Source organism: Hevea brasiliensis, chromosome 1 (assembly GCF_030052815.1).
Source record: "Hevea brasiliensis isolate MT/VB/25A 57/8 chromosome 1, ASM3005281v1, whole genome shotgun sequence".
Classification (NCBI taxonomy): Eukaryota; Viridiplantae; Streptophyta; class Magnoliopsida; order Malpighiales; family Euphorbiaceae; genus Hevea; species Hevea brasiliensis.
The window spans coordinates 121,443,855-121,468,991 of NC_079493.1; the positions used below are offsets into that span (position 1 = coordinate 121,443,855).

General features: G+C 25.6%; 1 protein-coding gene across 1 annotated transcript; it reads left to right on the top strand.

Annotated features, from left to right (window-relative positions):
* Window positions 1-4,520: 4,520 nt before the first annotated feature.
* On the top strand, window positions 4,521-9,697 carry LOC110639644 (proline-rich receptor-like protein kinase PERK15). Its single transcript, XM_021790680.2, has 8 exons — window positions 4,521-5,044; window positions 5,736-6,257; window positions 6,823-6,909; window positions 7,019-7,089; window positions 7,561-7,637; window positions 7,736-7,883; window positions 8,419-8,580; window positions 8,872-9,697. The coding sequence occupies exons 1-8, from the start codon at window positions 4,642-4,644 to the stop codon at window positions 9,178-9,180; spliced, it is 1,779 nt and encodes a 592-aa protein (XP_021646372.1). The 5' UTR covers window positions 4,521-4,641; the 3' UTR covers window positions 9,181-9,697.
* Window positions 9,698-25,137: the final 15,440 nt, after the last annotated feature.

Consider the following 25,137-nt stretch of genomic DNA (forward strand, 5'->3'; position numbering starts at 1 on the left):
ATAAATCAAATAATTATAATAAATTACATCATAATCAAGTATTATCAGTTATTTTATCAATTAATAAAGTATATCATAGTCAATTAGATCATAAATCAAGTAACCATAATCAATTACATCATAGTCAAGTATTATTAAGTACTTATCAATTAATATAGTATGTCACAATCAATTGTCTCACAAATCAATTAACTATGATCAATCATATCATAATCAAGTATGATCGAATATATTATCAATTAATCGATTAAATCATAACGTTATAATTAAGACTATTCGGTATTTTTATCAATTAATCAAATAGATAATAATCAAATAAATTATAAATAAAGTAACTATAATAAATTATATCATAATTAATTAGATCAATTAATCAAATAACTATTAATAATTGGATCATAATCAAGTATTAACGGATATTTTATCAATTAATCAAGTAGATCATAATTAATTAGATTATAAATCAAGTAACTATGATTAATTAAATTATAATCAATTAATCAATTAGATAGGGATAAGCATTATTTGGTTTAAATCAAAATAATCGATTGATCGAACCAAATTAATTTGGAAATTTGAATATATTTTTGTTGAAATTCAGTTCGGTTTAATTTTTAGTTTTGAATTTTTTGTTTATTCAGTTCAGTTCTGAAGATAAAGTAATATTTTTTTTCTTTTTTTCCTCCATATTGTGAAAATAAGACTGGCTAATCAATTCGATCATAAATCAAGTAACTATACTAAACTACATCACAATCAACTAAATTAATTAAATAAGTAACTATTAATAATTAAATCAATTAATCAAATAACTATTAATTAATTAGATCATAAATTAAGTCATTATGATTAATTACACCATAATCAATTAGATCAATTAATTAAGTAATGATTAATCAATTAATTATGATCAGTTAGATTGTAATAAAGTATTATCGAGTGTTTAATTAATCAATCAAGTACATCATAATTAATTAGATATAAATTAATTAATTATTATCAATTACATCATAATTAAGTATTATCTGATATTTTATTAATTAATCAAATATATCACAATAAATTAGATCATAAATCAAGTAAATTTGATCAATTATATTATAATCAATTAAATTGATTAATCATATAGCTATTAACAATTAGATCAAGTATTATCAAATATTTTATTAATTAATCAAATAGATCATATTCAATTTGGTGCATAAATCAACTGTGATCAATTAAAATATGATCAATTAAATAGGGGTGAGTAATATTTGGTTCAGACCAAAATAATTGATTGATCTAACATAATTAATTTAGAAACTCGATTCGATTTTTGTAGAAATTTAGTTCGGTTCAGTTTTTATTTTTAAATTTTTATTGTTTATGCAGTTCAGTTTTAGAAATAAATAATGTTTTTCCTTTTTTCCTCACTCTTGTGATAATTGAACCACCTAATCAATTAGATAATAAATCGAGTAATTATGATAAATTAGATCATAATTAATTAATTAACTTTTGACAATTAGATTAATTAATCAAATAACTATTAATCAAATAGATCATAAATCAAACAACTATGATCAAGTATATCATAATTAATTAATTAGATAAATGTGAGCATTATTTTGTTCAAACTGAAATAATCAACTTTTAATTTAGAAATTCAGTTTAATTTTTGTAAAAATTCAGTTTGATTTTTGTAGAAATTCAGTTTGATTTTATTTTTATTTTTATTTTTTTATTTTATTTTATTTGATTTTAGGGATAATATACCTTTTTTTTTTTAATTTCCTCTTGTGAAAATTGGACATACCTTTTTTTTTTTAATTTCCTCTTGTGAAAATTGGACATCTCCCGTTGTTGTAAAACTTGAAGGGTGCATGAGATGGAAAATATAAATTTAGTTAAAAAAAAAAAGATACATGAAGAAGATACTTTAGATAGACATGGAATCTCTTGCTTGAAAATAAATTATGAAATTAGAAGTTGAAATGTGCCATTATTAATTAAAGTAACTGTGATAAGTTATGATAGAATAAATAAATTGTGAGATTATCTCTTATTGGTTGAATAATTAGTGAAACATAATAGGTTAAAGAATTGATAGTATTTGACGGGATGACTAATAATAGAATATAGATAAATTGTAAATTTTAAAATTTAAATTATTCCACATAAAAAATATTTAAAATTTATCAAATTACCCTATTTGTATGTTTTTGTACACAAATTTTTTTATGCCTAATCAAATCCTTTTTTTAATAATATTTAATATAAATATCAGTTTATAATTTAGACAGTTTTGACATTCTTAATTTAAAATTATTTACCAAACATTTTCTTTTTTTTTTTTTTAAAAAAAAAGACACTCTTTGTATGAAATCAGGGATTCTACATTCCAGAAAAAAGTGAAATAAGAAAAGAAATTAATATATATAGGAATACTAGAACTTTATTGAAAGCTAAGAGGGAAACTCAGAAACCCAAATGAACTCATCTACATCAATGGATAGGGCAAGTTTAATAAGGGAGTAGGCAACACTATTTGCCTCCAGGGAAACATGCAACAAAGAAACCTAAAGAAAATCGTCTGTCAAGCATTGAAGTTGCATAAGCCTTGTTCTCGAAAAGTCCTGTTGCTGAAGCATGAAGACCATGGACAGACATTTTTTTTTTTTTAACGAAAGGTAGCATTAAGATAAAGGAACCTTCAAGGATGCAAAAAACAGATACAAGAGAAGGTCCCTAAGCATCTTCACAAATTCTAGCTAAAAACCATCAGAGTCCAAGGGCCTACAGCATGTAAACTTTAAGCTAGAGTCCATGGCCTACAAAAATAGGATCCTAATAAACTGCTCAAACCAAACCAAGAGAAAGGCCCAATCAAGCATAACTCTAGTGGCTTGGGAAATATCAAACAAGATGAAACCACCTAACAAACAGCGCCTCTGTTACTGAAAAACCAGTTCCGGGCAAGATGAAGACTATAGGAAGCATAAAAGGAGCCATACATGGTAGAGCCACCACCATTAATGGAAAAGCCACCCCTATTATAACAACCCTAGAAACACAAGCAAATAAGGACCCATTACTGCAAACGCCAACAGAGTAGAGCCATGGAAAATTCGGATGATCTGGAAGGCTTGGTAGAATTCCGACATCTCCTATAGCTTAAGAAACCATCGCATGGTGCCGAAGATGCCCCTAATAATAACTATTAGACTCCGATGATAACATTAAGATGCACCTGCAAATAACACACAGAATATAAAAAAAAACTATAAACACAGTCGCAACAAACAGCACTTAAAATAACCCTCAATCCACAAAAATCTGGCTACTCTCCAAAACCAAAAGCTATTTACATCCCGACCCAATTATGGGGAGGAAACCTACATTGGGTCGAGGAAGAAGGGTGGCCTTCCCCTACCTAGAGAGGCAACGGAAGGCAGACGAGCAGCAGAAACAAGGGCTTTAACCTAAAAGAAAAAGAAAAAAAATTGAGAGAAAATTCCTCTCTCCAAAAGGTAGAGAGAGATGGAAGTTGAGGTACTATGGACAGACAATCTGACTTGAATTCATCTCAAGTATTAAAAGATATGGTATGCACAACCACTAAAAAATATGGTATGGACAACAACTTGAACCAGTTTCATTTAGCTAGTGACTCGTCCACACTACCATGCATGTCGATCAACTATTTAAAAGATACAGTTTCCGGAAGATCAGTGGCATGGATATGGATTAGCTTAATACTATTCTTAACCAAAATTATTTGTAAAGGTTTAATATTTGCGTTTTTCTTTATACTATTAATTCAGATAAAAATATTGATAATATTATATTAGGTAGCGTTATTACCAGGATATTTTTATAGAAAATTAAAATGACTTAGTTACTCTTAACCACTCAATAAAGTGTCATAGCACTTCTCGTTGGAAATATTATTTCATCTTTCTTAAGGAACGAATAAAGTCCCTGAACTCAGGCCTTTATTCATTATGTTTAATCGGGGCCCTAAACTCAAGCCATCAAAGCTTTGAAATTGAAAGTCGCATGCCATATCAGGTTTAACAACCAAATCACACACTCTACTATAATTAACAGGATAAAGTTAATCAAATTAAAAATTTACGATAATTTTATATATATATATATATATATATATATATATATATTTCTATAATTAATTTCTATTAAAACTTAAATTTAAGATTTTATAATTTTTTATATTAATTTAGCACTTTTGTTTTTTTTTAAGTTATTAGACAAGATAGCAGATAAACAAAGTAGAATGGTGACAGTCGGCTGCTATATATTGGGCTGATCAGTAGGTCAGCTAATGATAGGATCGTTCTTCTCATTCACCACTCACCAGTTGGGCAGTTAGTTACTTCCAAAGCTGACTGTAGTTAGCAACACAAAGCAACATTAAAACGACGTCACCGTCCTTTAAATGCACGCATGACGCTCCTGGCTTAAGCCGAGTAAAACGACAACGTTAGGCCTTACACAGTAATTCAAGTGGGTCCACTTATCATTCTTCTTCCATCAGCTCTCCTACCCCATCAGCCCATGTGAAAAATGGAAAAAATTGTTGTCTTTAGATTCTGTCTGAATAATTAGCAGCGGAAAAAATTTCGCCGGAATCCGGCAATGTCTTCGCCAGCCCCGGAAACCTCTCCCCCTGTTCCCACTTCGCCTTCCACTGTTCCCACCTCGCCTCCAGCTACGAACTCCACGTCACCTCCGCCGCCACCATCGCAGACTAACTCGACTGCTTCGTCTCCGCCACCGGAGACCAACTCCACTGTTTCAACGCCTCCGGTGACTAACTCAACCTCTTTTCAGCCTCCACCATCGTCGGATTCTACGAATGGCTCGACGACGTCTTTTTCACCGCCGTCTTTTTCACCGCCGTCTAAGGGGCTACCTCCTGGTGCTCTGGCGGGGCTAATTGTGGGAATAGCTTTGGGAGCAATAATTGTACTGATTGCTATGGGCATTTTCTTCATTTGTTACCGGAGAAAGAAGAGAAAGGAGGCACTGAGTTCTAAAGGTTTATTTATGATCTTCGAAGCATACATTAAATAAACCTCCTATTATTTTTTCTAGAAAAAAAAATTCCTTTTATTCTATGTTAGTTTTTTAATCTATTATTACCATTTAACTATGATGCATAGCGTTTTGTTTATTATCTTGTTTCCTGCCTTTTTCGTGGCATCTATTTTAGTACGAGATTTATGGATTGGCTGCGATCTAGTGATCTTCTGCGGGTGCTATTTCGCTATGAGCTTTAATAATGGCCTTTGCTGTGTACTTCATGGTGGGTACTTCTTGGGCAGTCTTTTGTGAGTCTGAACTGAAGGGGTTGGTGAATGTCTCTTGGAGAAGAGAAATGCAGAGGAATTAAATGCGTCTATGATACACCTGAAGCTCTTTTGTAGTCATGCTTTATGATGACAGGATAGCCTATTGAAAGATGTTTAAATTCTTGGATCTCTATTTTCTCAAGTTGTCTTTCCCCTTTTGAAGTTCAGTTGTTGAGATGATTGATCCTACTGGAATGCACATATTATACCGTTAATTTTATACTGACGTTTGTCCAATCTAATAATACTTCTATGAAATTTATGAAGCTGCTGCATGTTTTATTGTTTGATTGATGTTTGCCTATTAATGAGTTTCCTAAAGGCTTTTTGCCCCCCGCTTCCTCTTTTTTTTTTTTTTTTTTTTTTTTTTATCTCAAGATGACCATAACAGACGCCCGCCACAGCATTGGCAACAGAATCACCCTCCACCTACAGACAATAAAGTGACGTCGCTGCCTAACCCTGCCCCTCCCCCAGGAATCTCTTTAAAGCCCTGTCAGTCACCAGTGCTTTGTCCTGCTTCCCATGAACCTCCTTCGACAAGTAGCAGTTTGGGCTTTGAGAAGACATCTCCTGGAATTCTTGGACTTTCACAGGGTACCTTTTCTTATGAAGAACTTGCAATAGCAACTAACAGTTTCTCCGATGCAAACCTTGTTGGTCAGGGTGGTTTTGGTTATGTCCACAAGGGAGTCCTTAGTGATGGTAAAGTGGTTGCAATTAAGCAGCTTAAAGCAGGGAGTAGACAGGGGGAACGTGAATTTCAGGCAGAAATTGAGATCATTAGTCGTGTCCATCACAGACATCTTGTTTCATTGGTTGGATACTGCATTACTGGAGTCCAGAGGATGCTTGTATATGAATATATTCCAAACAACACCTTGGAATTCCATCTACATGGTGAGTGCTTTTTGTTAACACATCTTCTTCATGTATTACATGGTGAGTCCAGAGGCATCGATGAGGACAGGTTTCTCATCTGATGAATGATTGCTTGAGCAACATCTGATTATAAGAATTTGCTCCATTTTATAGTATGTGCGACATTTGTTAGGGAGGCATGACATGACAAATTTTAAATAGCCCTATGGGGGCACAGTTTTTTTGTGTTGGGAGAGGGGGGGGGGGGGGGGGGGCGGAATGTGGGGGTGTTAGGGAGAGGGAGAGAGAGGAGAGAGTGAGTAACAGAACTGATGATTATCATATGTTGGAGTTTTGGGGAGAGGGAGAGAGAGGGAGAGAGTGAGTAACAGAACTGATGATTATCATATGTTGGAGTCACCTCTTGGGTTAAATGACTTTAGTAGGAGAGGCTAGGAGTCTGCTGACCCAGGTCATCATTGCAAGAAGTTCAAAGCATATGGTACAAGAGAATGATATGGTTTACAACTTGTACTATTAAATAACTATCTGTGCAGCTGTAGATATGATATTGTTGTTTTACAAAATACAAATGACATCACAGGAAAGGAGAGACCAGCTATGAACTGGTCAACTAGAATGAAAATTGCTGTAGGCTCAGCAAAAGGATTGGCTTACTTGCATGAAGATTGTGAGTATCCTTAGCTTTTTATGTTTAGTTAATGAGTCTTTCTCAGTTTTTGGATTTGAGTTTGTGGTCTATGAGCATCACTCACATTTCATGGTATACATATCTTCAGGTCAGCCCAAGATCATACACCGTGATATCAAGTCAGCCAATATTCTTCTTGATGATATCTTTGAAGCAAAGGTATAGAGCAAACAAAAAGAATTTCTTCATATGATTCTTGATGATCTTTCAGTATAGTTTTGGTTTCTCTTCAATATCCACAATCCACCAAATGTATTGAAGTTGAATATCATATATTATTGAAGACAATCTTAAATTGCCTCTGTCCTTCCCTCTTTATAAGAAGTAATGAATAGTCCATGTTTCTCTAATTCTCATGTGCCATATACCCTTTTTTTTATGAATGTTTATGAGGATGTGATTTTATCCTTAATGGAGTATATATATATATATATATATATATATATATATATATATATATATATATATATGTTGTGATGATGGTGGAACCACAGTTTGAGTGCTTAATATGTATCCTTGGAAAAGTGAAAATTTTGGACTCATTTCAGGTTGCCATCTCAAACTATATGGTTTAACTTTATTCAATTTGATTCTCCTTAATATCAATCCGCATGTACCTTTTTTGTTAAGGTTGCTGATTTTGGACTTGCCAAGCATTCTTTGGATACTGATACTCATGTCTCCACCCGAGTGATGGGAACTTTTGGGTATGATACAATTTTTACACATTTGCTGATAATTAATTTTCTATTATTATGAGGAAAATTTTGTACTAGTTCTTCTCTTGCAACTTCTGCAAGTGCAGTTATATGGCTCCAGAGTATGCCTCTTCTGGTAAGCTTACCGAGAAATCAGATGTCTTTTCCTTTGGCGTTGTGCTTCTTGAGTTGATTACGGGGCGCCGACCTGTTGATAGGACTCAATCCTTCCTTGATGATAGCATAGTTGATTGGGTACATACTTATTCCATGACACTAGTCTATAATATTACAGTATAATTTAGTATTATTAGACATTATTGCATCCTTAAGTAAGCATGTAGTTGTGGATAATTTTGCAATGTTAAGGATACAACGAAACTTTTTTAACTAACTAAATTCTCTTTAGCTGTGCTGAATTCACGTCTTTTGCTGATTTATTACCTGCATATGTGCTGATATCAATATGCTAGGTGAATATGGCAACACTTGATGTAAAAGGTAACAGTGGTCTATAATAATAAATGATGGTAGCAACTAGCAAATTGCAAACAATGAGGGTATTTGTAGGATAGTTTGTATATTTTCAGGCTCTCCTTGCTTTTGGTATTTATACAATAGTTTTTGTTTAGTTTCTTAAAGAAGCTTTCTAAAGTGTTAAGCTGCCAGATGCTAAACAATCAGGTCCAGAATGTTCACATTGATGGCTAATAATAATTATGATGATGTCGATAAAAAATTCAAAGCTTGATTACCATTGGAAATAACAATTATTTTTGTGAATATTCAGGCAAGGCCTTTGCTCAAACAAGCTTTGGAAGAAGGCACCTATGATGCTCTTGTTGATCCAAAGTTACAGGGGGAATATGATTCCAGTGAAATGAGTCGAATGATTTCATGTGCTGCAGCTTGTATACGTCATTCAGCACGGCTTCGGCCACAAATGAGCCAGGTGATGCCATAGGTGCTAAATATTCTGTTTTGTGTTTTGATTAGGTCCCTTTGCTTTATTAATGGTGCACAGATTGAATGGTCTGGGTCATTTCCTTAAGCACAGTTCCCACATGAAAACTAGTTAATTGCATTTCCTTCTTAGTCTTTGTTGAAGCATTTCAAGACCATTTCTATATGATCCAAGTCACCTTTCTTATAATCAAATTTACTTTGCTTTCATTAGAACCAGAGTTGATTATTAAACTGCATGCTGGCACGTAACCCTTTCTACCATTTCTGTGTAAATCAGATAGTTCGAGCTTTGGAAGGAAATATGCCCCTAGATGATTTAAGTGATGGAATCACACCTGGGCACAGCATGATATATGGTTCTTATGGAAGGTCAGACTATAGTTCTAGCCAATACAAGGAAGACTTGAAGAAGTTCAGGAAGATGGCGCTAGAAAGCCAAGAACATGGTAGTAGTGAGTACAGTGGAGTCACCAGTGAGTATGGTGTACAGCCTTCCAGCAGTAGCACTGAGGGCCAACAAACTACAAAAGAGATGGAATCACAGAGAAAGGAGACAACCACCAAAGATTCCCATGAAATTTTGTGACAGTTTATTATATTGTTCTCAGTTCATGATTTCATGTTGGTGTGCCTGCGGAAAAATCAATATTGGAGTCGCTCTCTGGTGGCAGGTCATGAAAGTGTCTTGAAAAATCAGCTTGGTAAATGAGATCTACAAAATATTAATCTGAAAATGATTGGTTGAACCTATAAAATCTATTATTTCCACTTGATCCATTACTGGGAGATGATGGTAGACTTGATTGTACTGAATGTAGTGAAATGGAGTTGAGATGGGGTGCATGAGATGGGGTCTATTTTGTATTTAGGCAATTTTTCTAGATTAGACAACCGTGTCCTAATTATCTTGTTTTGTGCCTTTATTTATGTGTTCTTTGAGAGTTGGATTAGATAACGTGGAGAAGATAAATTGAACCAGATTTCCATCATCCACTTTGGTGTCCTTTCATGAGTCCATTAATATTGTTGGAACAGTAAACTTCCAGGTATGGACGTCTAAGGCCAACTTCAATTGAAGTTGGTAATTTCCTTGTGGGTTTAAATTTTTCATTCCTGAATTTGTGTACCATTTAACTCTAATTGATCAGTTGATATTTGAGGGCGAAACTCTAAATGGTTATAATCACAATCTGCAGCAAAAGAAATCATCCCTGTGTAACGCACGAAATCGTTATTTCACTTCTATCTTACTTCGCAATTTGAAATCAACCAAGTCTGTATATTGTCTGTTCAAAGCTTATCGGCCTTAACTCATGCAACTTTGACGCGGGGCTTTTTGGCAAATAAGGCACCGGCAAAGCTAGATATTTTGATCAGAGAAGTGGTGTATTTTTAGGAAAATTTTTAATTTGCTCCTTGGATTTTACCTTATATTACATTTTAGTCACTGAATTTGAAAATTTAATTATTTAATTTCTATATTTTACACTATATTACACTTTAATCCTTTTTTAATAAATTATTTATTTAATCTTTAAATTTTATACTATGTTACACTTTAATCCATGTTATTTTAATATATAGAATAATTTAATCATTCCTCTCAACAGATGAAATTGTTATAAACAGTAAAATTATAGGGACTGAATTTTTTTATATATTAAAATTAAAGAGAATAAATAATTAATTTCTAAAAATTTGAGAATAAAGTATAATATAGTATAAAATTTAAAAATTAAATAATTAATTTATCAAAATTCAGAGAGTAAAATATAATATAGGACAAAATCTAAGGATCAAATTATAAATTCCTCTTTCTTTCATTTACACATCAATAATAAAATACAACTTCAATATTTATACATAAAAGTGTTAGTATTACTATAATTTTTAGTATTCTGTGTCAAAAATAAAAAAAATTCAATGTTAAATAAATTTCATTTAAAAAAGTTTTAAAAAATATGATAAATTATAATTTAATCCCTAAAATTTGATAAAGCCTACAATTTAGTCAATATCATTAAAACTTTATTAAATTACCATTAATTTTAGTAAAAATATCAAAATGTTTTTATCTTTGTTTTTAATGTAAAAATGATTTAGTCCTTGAAGTTTTATTTTATTAATAATTTAATCCCTATACTTTTAAAATGTGAGTCCCATTAAATTAAAAAATTTTAAATTTGAATTAATAAAATATAAATCAATTACATTAAGGTTCTTAAAAATTTTGGTTAATTATAAAATCATCTATATATTTTATAAATTAATCCTTAAATATTATAACTATTTATAAATAAGCTCTTATAATTTTATAAAATTCTATTTATGTCATTATTATATATGTGTGTGTTATATTGTTATATATAACAAAAGAAAAAAAAAATAAATATGGATGCAAATTATTATTAAAATAAAACTTCAAAGAGTAAATTGTTTTGAAATTGAAAATAGAGTTAAGAGTATTTTGTTGTTTTTGCTAAATTTAATGGAGTATTAATGTTAATTCTAATGGTAATAACTAACTTGTAGGTTTATTAAAATATCAAAGACTAAATTACTCTGTTTTAAAAGTACAGGGATTAATTTATAAGTTTAACAAAATTTCAGGAACTAAATTATCAATAAAATAAAATGTTAAAGACTAAATTATTTTTAGATTGAAAATAGAATTAAGGATATTTTAATTATTTTCGCTAGAATTAACAGTAACTTCATTAAAATTCTAATGCCAAGGACTAAATTATAGACTTTTGTCAAATTTTAAGACTATATTATTTAATTTTAAAAATACAAATAGACATAAAATAATTACCTATCAATTAGAATATGTAAACAAGATACAAATAAAATAAGATTTGTTTTCTTTTACTTCATCTCTTATATTATAATTAATTATATCTTAATTAATGTGTTAATCTTACGAATACCATTGTTTTTTATATAATCATGAGAGTTTTAATATACTCTATTGGATTAAAATATTTTTACGAAGTCTTATTCACCAATTTTATGTGGATTAAGGGAATAAATAAATTTGAGTGGAGGCAACAAGGAATACACATTTTATCAATGAAAATTCAAAAGACTTTATCATTTGATTGATATGCTTCAATGCCCCTTGAGACTGTAAAAATTATAACGGTGTTATTTAGCTTTTGGGGTTATGCTCTCTACATTTCATTTACAGCCCCTCCTCCAATATTAATCAAATTATTTAGTTTCATTTTAATCCATTAATTTAGTCTCATTTTTATCTAATATTAACCCAATAAGGCTTTCACACAATTCTTTTATTTAGTCTTATTTTGATACACTAATTTTTATAGCTTTTATTAAAAGCCCATTATTATGCCATTAGGCATTCATAATATATGGACTTATTATACTTACAATTATAACATTCATAATATACATTTTCTTCGTGACGTATTTTTATTGACAATATAAAACTTTTCCAATAAAGATGGATTTAAAATAAAAAATTTTCAAAGTAATAAAATACTTCCCTCTTAATGATTTTTATGAAAATTTATTTTATAAAAATTATTATTTTGTTATCAATTATCATAAAAAAAAAATTATATGCCATAATATATTTTATTGTGAATAATTTTTTTTTTAAATGATAACATATTATAATAAATTAAATTGCTCAATTATTAGACGCTGATCATAATAAATTTTGTATTATATTAAAATGCCTCTAATTAAATAGGGTAGTCAATGAAAAAGAAAGCCATAGACCATTTTGATGACTTCATTGCAATTCAGAATCGAAACTCAGATAGCTCCCAGTCCTTGCATCCTTCGATCAGACCTTGGTCCCCTCCTCAGCATGATACAAACAAGGTAAACGTTGATGCAGCTGCAAGTAAGAGGGAAAGAATCGGCGGCTCATTGGCAGCATTAGCAGCAATCACTTGGGGCAGCCATGGGGAAGGTCATGCAAGAAATTTCCATCAGTCATCAGCCATGTATTTCAGCAACGAAGGCTATAAACCATCATAGTCGCTGAATATTTTATTAAATATATAATTTTACAGTATTAAAATTAATCTAAAATTAAATTTAATATGCTTTAATTATAAAATAATTATTTTTAATACCAATTAAACTAATATATAACATGCGATTTTTATAATTATAATCATAGTAGCCAATTGCACCAACTTCAGCGGTAGAAAATGGAGCAATTATGACCTTTCTAATGGTTCCATTTGCTGCAGTTGCATAAGCCGGAAATAATGTTGGTTTTATTTAATGAAAGGGACCACATAAAATGACAAGTCAATCATAAAATGACAGTTAATTAGTATTATATAGCATAAAATTAAATTGTATTCATAGTTTAAAAACAGCTTTTTGTAGATTATGTGTATTTTTTTTTTTTACTTAGTCATTATTCTATAATTAATTTATATTATTTATATAAAATAAATATAGAATAGAAGGGAGGATATAATTTCTCAGCAGTTGGGGGTGGGGGCGAATTTTCAACGCTAATGGAGTATTCATTGCTGTCCCTATTAACGGGGCAGTCATTAGTGCCTTACTGGCTCGCTGTACTCATCAAAGCTTCAGGATCATGGTTATGGCAGCAGACTTTTTCAATGCATCGCATTTATTTAAAACTGCTATCGTCTTTTTCTTAATCAAATGGTGAAAGAAAGAGTGGATGTAAATATTTTTATTAATAATAATGATAATTGCTATGTGAAACCTATAATAAGAAAGTTTTTAATTTTACATTGTGAAGACGAATTGATTTTCTCAGTTGATTGTAGAATTGATTATTTGGATTCCTTAATTTTTTTTTTTCAACTGTGAAAAAAGAAGTTCATTAGGTGTAACCGCCGTTGTTAATGGTACGTATTATTCACTTCAAATCGAATAAATCGAACTAAATCGCTTTAATTTAGTAATTTAATTTGGTTTTTAAGATAATTCGGTTCGATTTTATATTATAAAAATTTCAATTATTTCGGTTTGATTCAATTTTGAAAGCAAAAAAAAAATTATTAAACCGAACCGAACCAAATAGTTGTATTGATTTTTTATTTGATTTGTTTTTATGGGAAATTTATCAATTATATATAATTATGTATATATAAATTATTTAATTTTCATTAATTAATGGTTATTAGGTTCAAACCAATGTCAAAATCAGACCAAATAACTTGAAAATCAAGTCTAAATTAAAAAATCAATAAAAAATCAAAACCGATTGATTTGAACCAAAACAAACCGAAATAAAGTGATTCAGTTCGATTCAATTTTCCATCCATTTCAGTTTGGTTCGGTTTCTAAAATATGTAATTCAATTTTCATGATTTAATTCGATTCGATTTGATTGGAACCGAATGTTCGCCCCTAGTTATTGTTCTCTAGTTATAAGGTTTGTAGTTAGACGGTTTTATAGCCCTTAATTTAACTCGCTCCATAGAGAATCTATTATCAAACTATAGTGAGTTTCAAAGAGTTGCAAGTGTGAACTACCTACAGTCAATTCACCCATCCTATCCACAGAGACAATATTTGGTTTATCAATGCTAGAGCGGAGAATCAAATTAAAAGCAAACATCTCTAACTGCAAAGGTTACCACTAATCCATCACACTTGGTGATGAATTCTTAATTCATATATATAGACTTATAGATTTCTAACAATGAGGATATTCTTCTAACATATGAAACAAATGAGTTAGAAGAATAAATATCACAATTTCTTTTTTATCTTTGAATATTATATCTAAATTCAAATAATCATAATTATTCTTTAAATGTGTTACTGGATTAAAAATTTATTTAAATAATTTATATTATAAATGGTAATAAATAATATCAAGATTTGTGGGTAACAATTACATATAGATATATAGTTATTCAATTTAATTTTTAAAATGTTCTACTTAAATTTTTCTTATATATAAAGAAATTTTTATTTTTTTTTATAAAAATTATACAAATTATTATATTTATTAAATTCATGGTAAATCTATTCAATATCAAAGTAGTGTTATTATTTACGTTAAAAAGGTAAAAAGTAGACGTGTGTGATATATATATATATAATTATGGGCAAAAATATATTAAATTCGAGTTGTTTCATATTATGGTACTAATTTTTTAAAAATATATATTAAATTTTATTTTTTTATTTTAAATTAAAATTAAGGTTGATATTAGGATTGATGCCAGATGAATTCATATTAATCGTGTTCTTGCGTTATGTATGAATTATTATAAAAAATATATAGATAAATTATTTAATAAAAAATAATTACAGATGGGAAAGTATACTTTTAATTTTATTTATTTTATTTTTTAATAAATTAAATGTATAGAATTTTTTATTTTTCCTTGATTTGGTATTTAAAAAAAATACAATATTATGACATATAAATTAAAAAAAAATACAATGCTAGTTAATAATAATAAAAAATAGAAAGTATTATTTATTATATTTCTTTTAGAAAAACATGAAAATTGTAATAAAACATATATATTGACAACTGTACATATTTGTCGCTACTAATATAAATTAGTGATGAAATTTCATCACTAATTGTCTTTAATAATAGTATATTCGTTACTAATATTTTTAGTAATGATAAGCTATTTTATATGAAATCATCACTAATAAATTTTAGTCACTTATTCATCATTAATATAAGCTATTTTATATAAATTTTTTTTTAATAATTTTTAATGATAAATTATCCATTACTAATATTTTTAATAATAAAAATTATTCAATATAAATTCATCATTAATAATTTTTTAATGACAACTTTTCCTCCACTAAATTTATAAATTTTTATTTCATATTACTATAATTAGTATAAAATAAAAATTTAATATTATTTTAGTAGTAATTTCACTTATATTAAAAATCTTATTACAATTCTATATTCTTCATTATGTAAGTATTATTGATTTATTAAAAAAAATATTTAGTTTATTACAATAAAATTAATAAACAACAACAGACACTGAATCTCACCCATACAAATTTTTTTAATTATTTTAAATATTTACAAATTTATAATATTAAAATATAAAATTACTATTAAAAAATAAAAATTTAATTAACATAATTATAAATCTATTATTAAAAATTAACTATGTAATTAAATAAAAAAATTTATATTTGTATATATAAATATAAAATTCTAATCCCATTCAATAATAAATATTTTAATTATTATAAATTTATAGCTATTTTTTTTAATATTTGTAATAGATAGTTTTTCATTTATACACTATATTTTCTTGCAATAAAATTCAAACTTATTTAACTTATAATTTGATTTTTTTTCTTTACTATATTTTTTTTCTTTAACCTATAACCTATAATTCTTTATTTACTATATTTTTTTATTTTTTTTAACAAGCAAAATTTATTTATAAATTTTAAAATTTTTTAAATTTTTGTATGTCATAGATATCATTCTTATGAAGGTAATTGCAGATGAACGTAATCATCAAGATTTTGTTATCATTTTCAATATCAAATAAAATAAATATCTTTAAAAATTTAATGATATTTATATAGGTTAAGATAAATTAATTTTCCTATTTTTTCATTGAGGCATCCTATAATATTTGGGATGATTAATATTATTTTTACATAAAAAAATACATTTTAAACATTTTAAATGTGATTGTTGAGATTTTAATTTTCTTAGATATATTTAGTTTAAATTAGATTAACTAAAATTTATTAACATCTTTATGTGTATGAATATATTTTTTAATTCATCAGTCAATTTTAGTTAAATTGTTGATTTTACCTATGACGTTATAAGAAAATCTAATTATATTTTTATATATATTTATATGAAAAATTATGCTTATCTTAATATTAATTTTAAGTTATTATGTTTTAAATTTTTAAAATAATAAAAATGAGTGAAAGATAAGAAAAGGAAAATAAGAAAAAAAAATTAATTTGACAATTTGAGAGTATTAATTATATAATTAATATAAAATAATTAAAAATGCATAATTAAATTTATATTTATATTGTAATCTACAATGTATTTATAATATATATAATATAATATATAATTTTTAAAAAAATAAAAATATTTGTTAAACGTATTTTCACCCATTCACATTTTTAAACCTTATTATTATATTTTTTATTATATTTTTTTACGTTTAAGTCTATAATTATGTTATTATTATATGGGACAAATAATCTTTATAAGAATATGATCTAATAAAAAATATAATAGTTTTAAATTAATATATATATTTTTTTCACATAATTAATCTTGACCCTATGAGTTCAAAGGAGCATAAATTTTGATGATGACAAAATTCAACTAAAATCAAATTAATCTTGTTTTAAGTGTTGTATTTATCTAAGGATAAAGAAAAATATTCATGGAGTTGATGATGAACTTGTGTCTTAAAGAAATGATAACATTCTAAGATAATACAAGACGAATCAAAGAAGACAAAGAAAAAAAAATTTACCTTCCAAGCTGCATTGAATATCAAAATTGAAGTTACATATAGTTTGAGAATAGTTTAAGGAATTTATGATTGTTTGTGAAAATAATTGAGGATTATAAACCAATGATACTTTTTTTTAATCCCTCAAATTTTTATTTTAAGTTTTCAAAACTTGTTTTAAATCATCAATGGCCTAAAAGTATTTTATTATAATTTGGTACAAAGTTTGTAAAGTTTTCAAAGTTACGCAGAGAAGCTTTCCTAGTATGCTAACTGATTTGCTACTGTTCCTAGTATGCTAACTTGTTTGCTAACTGACTCAACTCTGCACAACATCGCAGAAAATGACAAAATAACGGCTATTTTCTTGAAATTTGAAATTGTAACATTCAAATGAGTTCTTAAATGGTCAGAAACGATTTAAAACTATAAATACACATATCTTTGGCCATTTTGGACTTAGTAAAAGTTTCTCTATTATTCATAATCTCTTAAAATCATTAAAGCTTTCATTCAAAGTGCTCAAATTATTTTTATTGCTTATCATTGGCGTACCTACTCATCTCTTCTTTATAGATTCTATTGTATTTAGTAAGATTGAGTTTTAAACACCTTCTTAGCATTTATGAGAGGTCATTCAAGCACCTATTGAAGCTTGATTATGAAAAGTGTTTAGGACAACACTTGGTAGAAGTGTGAAGTAACTTGTAAAAGCTTTGGTGTGAATATTTGTAAAGAGTTTTTATCTCTTGCCTTTAAAAGAGAATAATAGTAAAGTGAAAACTCAAAGTGGGATCTTTGAGAGAGTGGATGTAGGCTAGTTATGCCAAACCACTATAAAAATTCAGTGTTTAGTTCTCTCAACTCTCACTCTTTAAATTTATGCACTTTAATTTTCTGATTGAATTATTTTTGCTAAGTTGAGAATTGATACTGTTTACTGTTAACTCTGTTGCAAACTGAGAAAATTTGTTTACTGTTGAATTTACTGAGATATGATATAATTTGTTTGTTGCTATATCTGCTGTCAACTGATATATTCTGTCTATTACTTTATTTGCTGTGCTGTGATCTTATTCAGATTACTGATATTTTTACTGAGTATTAATATATTCTGTCAGATCAGTATACTGAATATTTTTAAGCCAAATCTGTATCAACTAATTATTTGAGCAGTATTAAAACTCATTTCATAGTAGAAAACTAGGTTGAACTAAGCTACAATTTTTTAAAGGTTTTGAGCAATAATCGAAAAATTATTTTAATCCAATTCACCCCCTCTTGGACATATTTTGAGACATCAATTAATTAAAATTAATATTTTAATTTAAATAATTAAATATAATATTTATAATCCTATAATAGTATCATATCATATATAAAAAAAAAAACAGACAAAAAATTATATATAAAAATTTAAATCATATGTATGTATAACGAAAACAATAACATGCATTGTTATGAAAAAAAATTAGTATATATAAAAGTATGAATGATGGAGCAAACTTATAAATTATCAAAAATACCCTTATATACTTTTTTAAATTATTTGTAATATTATAAAAATATAAATAAACTAAAAAAAAAGAAACATTGCAACAATAGTATACAAGACAAAATTAAATAGGAGTCCTTTTCTAATAAAATTCTACCCTAATTTCATCAATAATATTAATATATTTTATTATAAAATTACTAATATAAAACAAAAAAAAACGTTATATAAAAATAAAACAGTATAAAAATATTTTATTGTTTCTAAAAAATTATAATGTCATTAAAATGCAAAAAAGAACTAGTTATCAATTATGAATTGACAAAAATAATTATAATATAATTATAAAATTACTATTACTTAATTATTTAAATATGTAAAAAAATTTGATTTTAATTTTAATGTTTATGCTAATTGATAAATTATTAGTAAACATAAAATTTTTAATACAACTCCAATAACAAATTTGTAGCACTTAATTATAAAAAGCTAAAACATTTTTTTAAATACAAAAATGCACACCAACATTTATATATTGCAAAAAAATATCTCCCAAAAATATAATTCTCAAATTACTTCTCTCGTTATTGTGATGAGTGCAACACATAAAAGAAAAATAAAGTTTTCCAGTAAAATCTTGTTAGAGAAATACTTTTTTTTTTCTAGTGCAAAATGTTATATCGTCCCATTTCAAAAGATTATTTTAAGGCTTTTTTTCTTATTTTCATTTTGATTAACTATAAAATTATTAAATTTATTGACATTATTATAAAAATTATTAAATTTATTAATATTATTTTTAAAAAAATAATATTTATTCAATTAAATATTAAAATTAATACTTCATGTTTTAATTAATCGGATAAATAATACTAAACTTAATTTCAAAATAAATGAAATACTTTTACTTAGTTTTTAATATTAACAAAATTTAATTCATCAAGAATGTAACTAAACTAACAATAACGAAAATGCACAGTGCCAACCTTAAAATAAAAGGAAGAAAAATTAATTATATCTTAACTTATTTAGATAATTTATTTATAATTAAAGGAAATTTTATTTAATATAAAATATTTTATATTTAAACAATGAGAAAATATAGAAATTGACAAAAAAAATCTAGAAAGATTAATTAATTAATTAATTTGCACATTAATTCTTAATTAATATGTAATCATAATTATAATATATCAAATGAATAAAACAAATGTAAATTATAAAATAGATTTTCTATAATATTTATAAATGTATAAAAAGGGGATATTAGTTTTTTACAAAATTAAGTTTTATTTATAAAGTAAAATTGCAATTTAAATAGATGTCTATAATAAATTATATAAATTAATTATAAAATAAAATTTTAATTCTTATACGCATATAAAATAATAATTTTTTTTATAAAGCCTCAAAAAGCTAGTATAAATAAAATGTCTTTTATGATGATTTTGATTTTTAATATCTTATTATCTAAAAGACAAAATAACAATAAAAAAAAACTCCTTAAAAATGGTTATTAATTGTGTTTGGTGAATGCCACGTGGTAGCATTGACCCAGACATAAACACTCTTTAAATTTAGTCATTATCATCTCGTTATGTTGACAATTTCAAAAAGAATAAGTCTTACCTAAAAAACTCTTCGTATAATGCTGATAGGGGACATGAATAATATGAGTGGTTGATTATGAAATTAGGCTATAAAAATCGAGACCTATTATTCTACAATGATTTGCGATGTTTGTTTTAAAGTTTAAAGCACTCATTTCTCTTAAATTAGCATTTAAAAGTGAGTTAAGTCTAACTCAGACGTTATAAGAATTTCATTAATAGAATAATAAGATTAATAAATTCCATCCATGCATGCAAGTTGATGGTAAATAAAGTCCATCCTAGGCACGGTTGAGAATTGGAGGGTGAAAAAGATGATAGACTTATTCGAATGAAACTTTATTAGACAGGGCTAGACAATAATTTTACAACTGAAAATGATACTTACATGGCGCTCTTAAAGTTTATTAAGCAATATTAGCTATTTTAATAGTTATTAACTGTTAAATATTAACTGTTAGTGATTAATTATTTATATAGTGATTTAAAGTAAAAGTGTCGAATAAAAATATCTTTTACATTAACCGTTAAATATAAAATAGTGATATAATCTTTTTGATTCTAGTCAAATTATTTTCTCAACTTCTAAAAGTTATAAGGAATAACATTTTATAAATCGCTCGCTTAACCTCTAAATACTAGTATAAATATTATACTATAAGATAATATAAATAAAAAAAATAATATTTTTACCTTAATTAAAATACTAAACGATACTTTAAAACTCATTGTTGAACAATGTATTATTTTCTCTCACTCACACCACTACTCTAATATACACTACTTCTCTTGGATAATCATATGTATAGTTTTTAAATTCGGACTGAATTGGCTAATTGAAACAATGAATGGTTGAACTAGTAAGTGAGTGAGTGAACAAGCCCTCAAACACTTCCGGTTTTGTAATTAAACCAGACAAAGAAGCCACCTGATTGATCCAGGTTATTTAATTTTCAATAGCATCTTTTTTTAATGTTAATATACAAAATTAAATTTAAAATCTCATAAAAAATTTTTAAAATTAAAATCAATTGAGTTAACTTGATAGATATATATATTTTTTTTATTTTCATATATTTATATTTTTAACACATATTTACATTTATAAAAAAATTTATACATTATATTACTAGAATATTTTTATATAAAATTTAAAAAATATTATTAAAATTTATTAAATATAAATTAATAAATATTAAAATTTTATTTTAAATAATTAAAATTTAATTAATTATATTTATTTATATTAATGTGTTATATTTAATTAATATTTAATTAATTTTTAATAATTCACTAATTAAACTAAAACCCAGTGATGGTATTGGACCCTAACATGAGTCCAAAAGGTCGTATTTCCCTCGCGGTTAAATCATTTAAGCATTTACTTCCAAAGCCGACAAGTGGGTCCTCGTCTCGTTCTATTTTTAATCAGCTCATCCACCTCGGTCAACCCCGCGTTGAACTTAGAAAAAAAAAAAAAAAAACCGTGTTGAAAATTGGAGAATATTTCAATTTTCTCTGAATAATTAGCACAAAAAAAAAAAAAAAAAAATTTGCCAGAATCCGGCAATTACACTAGATACGGGAATCTCTCGATCAGGCGCGGTTAATAGTGAGATTACATTTTGAGAATAAAAATCAAGGTTTTTAAATAGACTCGGTCAAATAATTGGTGAATATTAAAAATTAAAAATTTAATCAAAATTAAATTAAGATTTAATTAGTGTGATAAAAAATTAATTATATTTTTAAATTAGCAATTTTTTTAAAAGTTATAAATATTATAATTAATAAATTAATATATTATATAAATAATTAGATCAAGGTCTGATTTTTAATTAAAGTGGTCTAACCAGCTAATCTGAATTTAACACATCAATAAAAATTATATTATCTTTCTATACTTTTTTTGTCATTTTTTTAAGTTATTTTTTTTTATAATTATTTATATTTAAAAAATATTAAAAAGTATTATTTTTTTAATTTTATATAATTTTTTAAAATTTATTTTTACACCTCCCTTTTCTTTTTTAACTAGAAAAAATAAATAATAATTTAATTAAATTAAGAGGTATTTCCTTCATTTATTTTTATCTATTATATTTTAAATTTAATATAATGATTAAGAAAAATAAATAAATAACTTTATTTTATAAAAATATATTAATAATTAATAAAATTATCATTTATTTTATTTTATTACTCATTATATAAATATTTATTATATTTAATGAAGATAACAAGTACAATTGACAAAAAAAAAATTAATGCTCATTTATCTTCTAAATGTAATAAATAATTTTTAAAAAATTATAATAAATACAAATAAATAAAGAAAATATTTTATCATAATTTAAACAATTTAATTATTCATTTTAATTACTATGCAAAACTCTTTAAACAATGGATAATAAATAAAAGTAGACAAAAAGCATAACGATTTTCATTTATTGCCACAGGAAGACGAGATCCGAGATACTGAGTTCTAAAGGTATATTCATGAGCTTCGAAGTATAATTAAATAACCCTCCTATTATTTTTCTTTTTAAGAAATTCCTTTTATTCCATGTTATTTTTTAATCTATTATTTTATACGCATTAAAATATAAATATGCTTAAAGTTGATCGAAATTCATAGTAAATCAAAATATCTTTACACATAATATATAATATGAATATAATAAAAATTACACTTTATACCGATTCATATTATTATAAATAAAAGTTATGACTTTGCAAACTAAATATTTTTAGCACATATCACATGCTTACAATGGCACAATACATTTTCAATTGCATAATTGAGCGCTAAAACTATCCACTATAATATTACTATATTTAGAAAGTGGAATCAACAATCTATAAATAATTAAGTATTTGTTTAGCACTGTATTTGCAAGGCTGAAACTGACTTTTTTTTAATAAAAATACTTTTTTAAATGTTATTAAAAAAATAATTTAAAAAATTTATTTTATTATTTTTATAATTAAAATTTATTAAATTTAATTTTAAATTATTTTTTAATATTTTCTAACCAGTATATTTAAAAAATTAATTTTTTCAATAATAATTTTAACATTAATGCCAACACAGGCCTTAAATAAATTTAAAAAAATGATGGTGTAATACGCTTCATTATATGAGTTAGAGAATATTTATTATATTAATAAATAATATGTTACTCACACTGTCTTATTATAATGGATAATTTAAAAAAAAATTATCTCATTTTATTTGTTTTTTTAAAACATAAAAAAAAATGTTAATTTCACCGTAAAAAGTTGTCGAAAGTCGAAAAAAAAAATATAAAAAAAAAGAAGATTAAAAAAATATTGAGAGAAATATAGGTAAATGATGGGATAGGAGAGAAGCAAATTAGGAGATAAAAAAATAGATTAATTATAAGAGAGAAAAGAGTAATTAATTATAAAGAAAAAAGAAAAAATAGATTGATTTCTTTTAAATTTAGTAAAAAATTATTTTTCAATTAATAGGATGAGAAGTGCTGACAATCACTTTTTTTAAGTGACTTCGACTAGCATTATATATATATATATTTGATTATATTTTTTTCTATTTTGGCCGAAAATGATGTTGGGCAATGGGCGCTGTCTAACTAGCACTATTCATATAGGAAGACTTTATAAGGACTTGCTCCATAGATCCTCTTTTATTTATTTTTATCTGTTGTACTTATTTTTTTAATTATTTATTACATTTAAAAAATTAAAAAGCATACATTATTTATTATTTTTATTAAATATAATAAATATTTATATAATAAGTAATTAGATGATAAAAGGTAATTTAGTCAATAATTTTTTTTATATATAAAAATAAGTTATTCACAGATAAAAATGAGTAAAGAGAGTATTATTATTTTTGAAATTATATTATGTGATTTATATTTAACTGAATTATACATTATGTTTATAGTAGTTATCGTTTAAAAAGAAAATACAATTGGTTAATAACTCAATTATAAAGTAAAATATCAGAGGATTAGTCTTTTATATTTTCTATGGTAAAATTAATTATTGTTAAAAAGGAAAAAAAAATAATGGGTGAAAAAAATAGTACAAATAAAAGGATTGAGATTTATATTAAACATAAAATTATTAGATTAAATCACTAATTAAAACTTTTAATCAACAATTTTGAATGATATTTGGATAATGTTAATGAAGTTTTCCATGTACATAAGTAATTAGTTTCTCGAAGATTAGTTGCATGGATATGAATGTAGTGTACATTATTATATTATAACCAAATCAAATTGAACCGAACTGATAAAATTTGATTATTTTAGTAAAAATAAATTTAGGTGGATTTGATTTTTATTAGTAATTATCAAATTTTTGATTTTTGATCATCTGGTTGATTATCTTTAATTTGATAATTGAATTAATCGAAAAAATTAAAATTTTATTAATTAATATATTAATTATAATTTCATTAATAATATATTATTTATAATTATTACTTTATAATTTTATAATTAATATTTAACTTATAATTATTCTCTTATTAATATTAAATTATATTTATTATTTTTTACAAATAAAAAATTGCAAATATATTTTTATTAATAATTAATTAATTAATAATATAAAATATATATTTTATCTTTTTAATTAATTCGGGATAATCTATTAAATATTTTCAGTCTTGGTTAATTTCAATTTTTTCTCAATTTTATGTCGATTCGATTAATATTTTTAGAGTCGATTAATAATTTAATTAATTAAAAATTTAATTTAATTAACCAAATGCTCACCCTTAAATATGTATTAACTTAATACTTCCATTATTAACCAAAATTATTGGTAAAGGATTAGTTTATGTATCTTGTTTAATTGGATATAATTATTATCAATATGATAATGGGTTGTGTTATAACCATAATATTTTTTAATTTTCTAGAATATTGAAATGAGTTAATTACCCTTATTTAATTAAAATGATAGAATAG

Bases quoted from the DNA above. Each gene is read 5' to 3' on its own strand.
- LOC110639644 (XM_021790680.2), top strand. From the start codon at position 4,642: ATGTCTTCGCCAGCCCCGGAAACCTCTCCCCCTGTTCCCACTTCGCCT. The intron at 5,045-5,735 runs GTTTATTTATGA...TTTTATCTCAAG, and splicing joins GGAGGCACTGAGTTCTAAAG to ATGACCATAACAGACGCCCG. The intron at 7,638-7,735 runs GTATGATACAAT...CTGCAAGTGCAG, and splicing joins CGAGTGATGGGAACTTTTGG to TTATATGGCTCCAGAGTATG.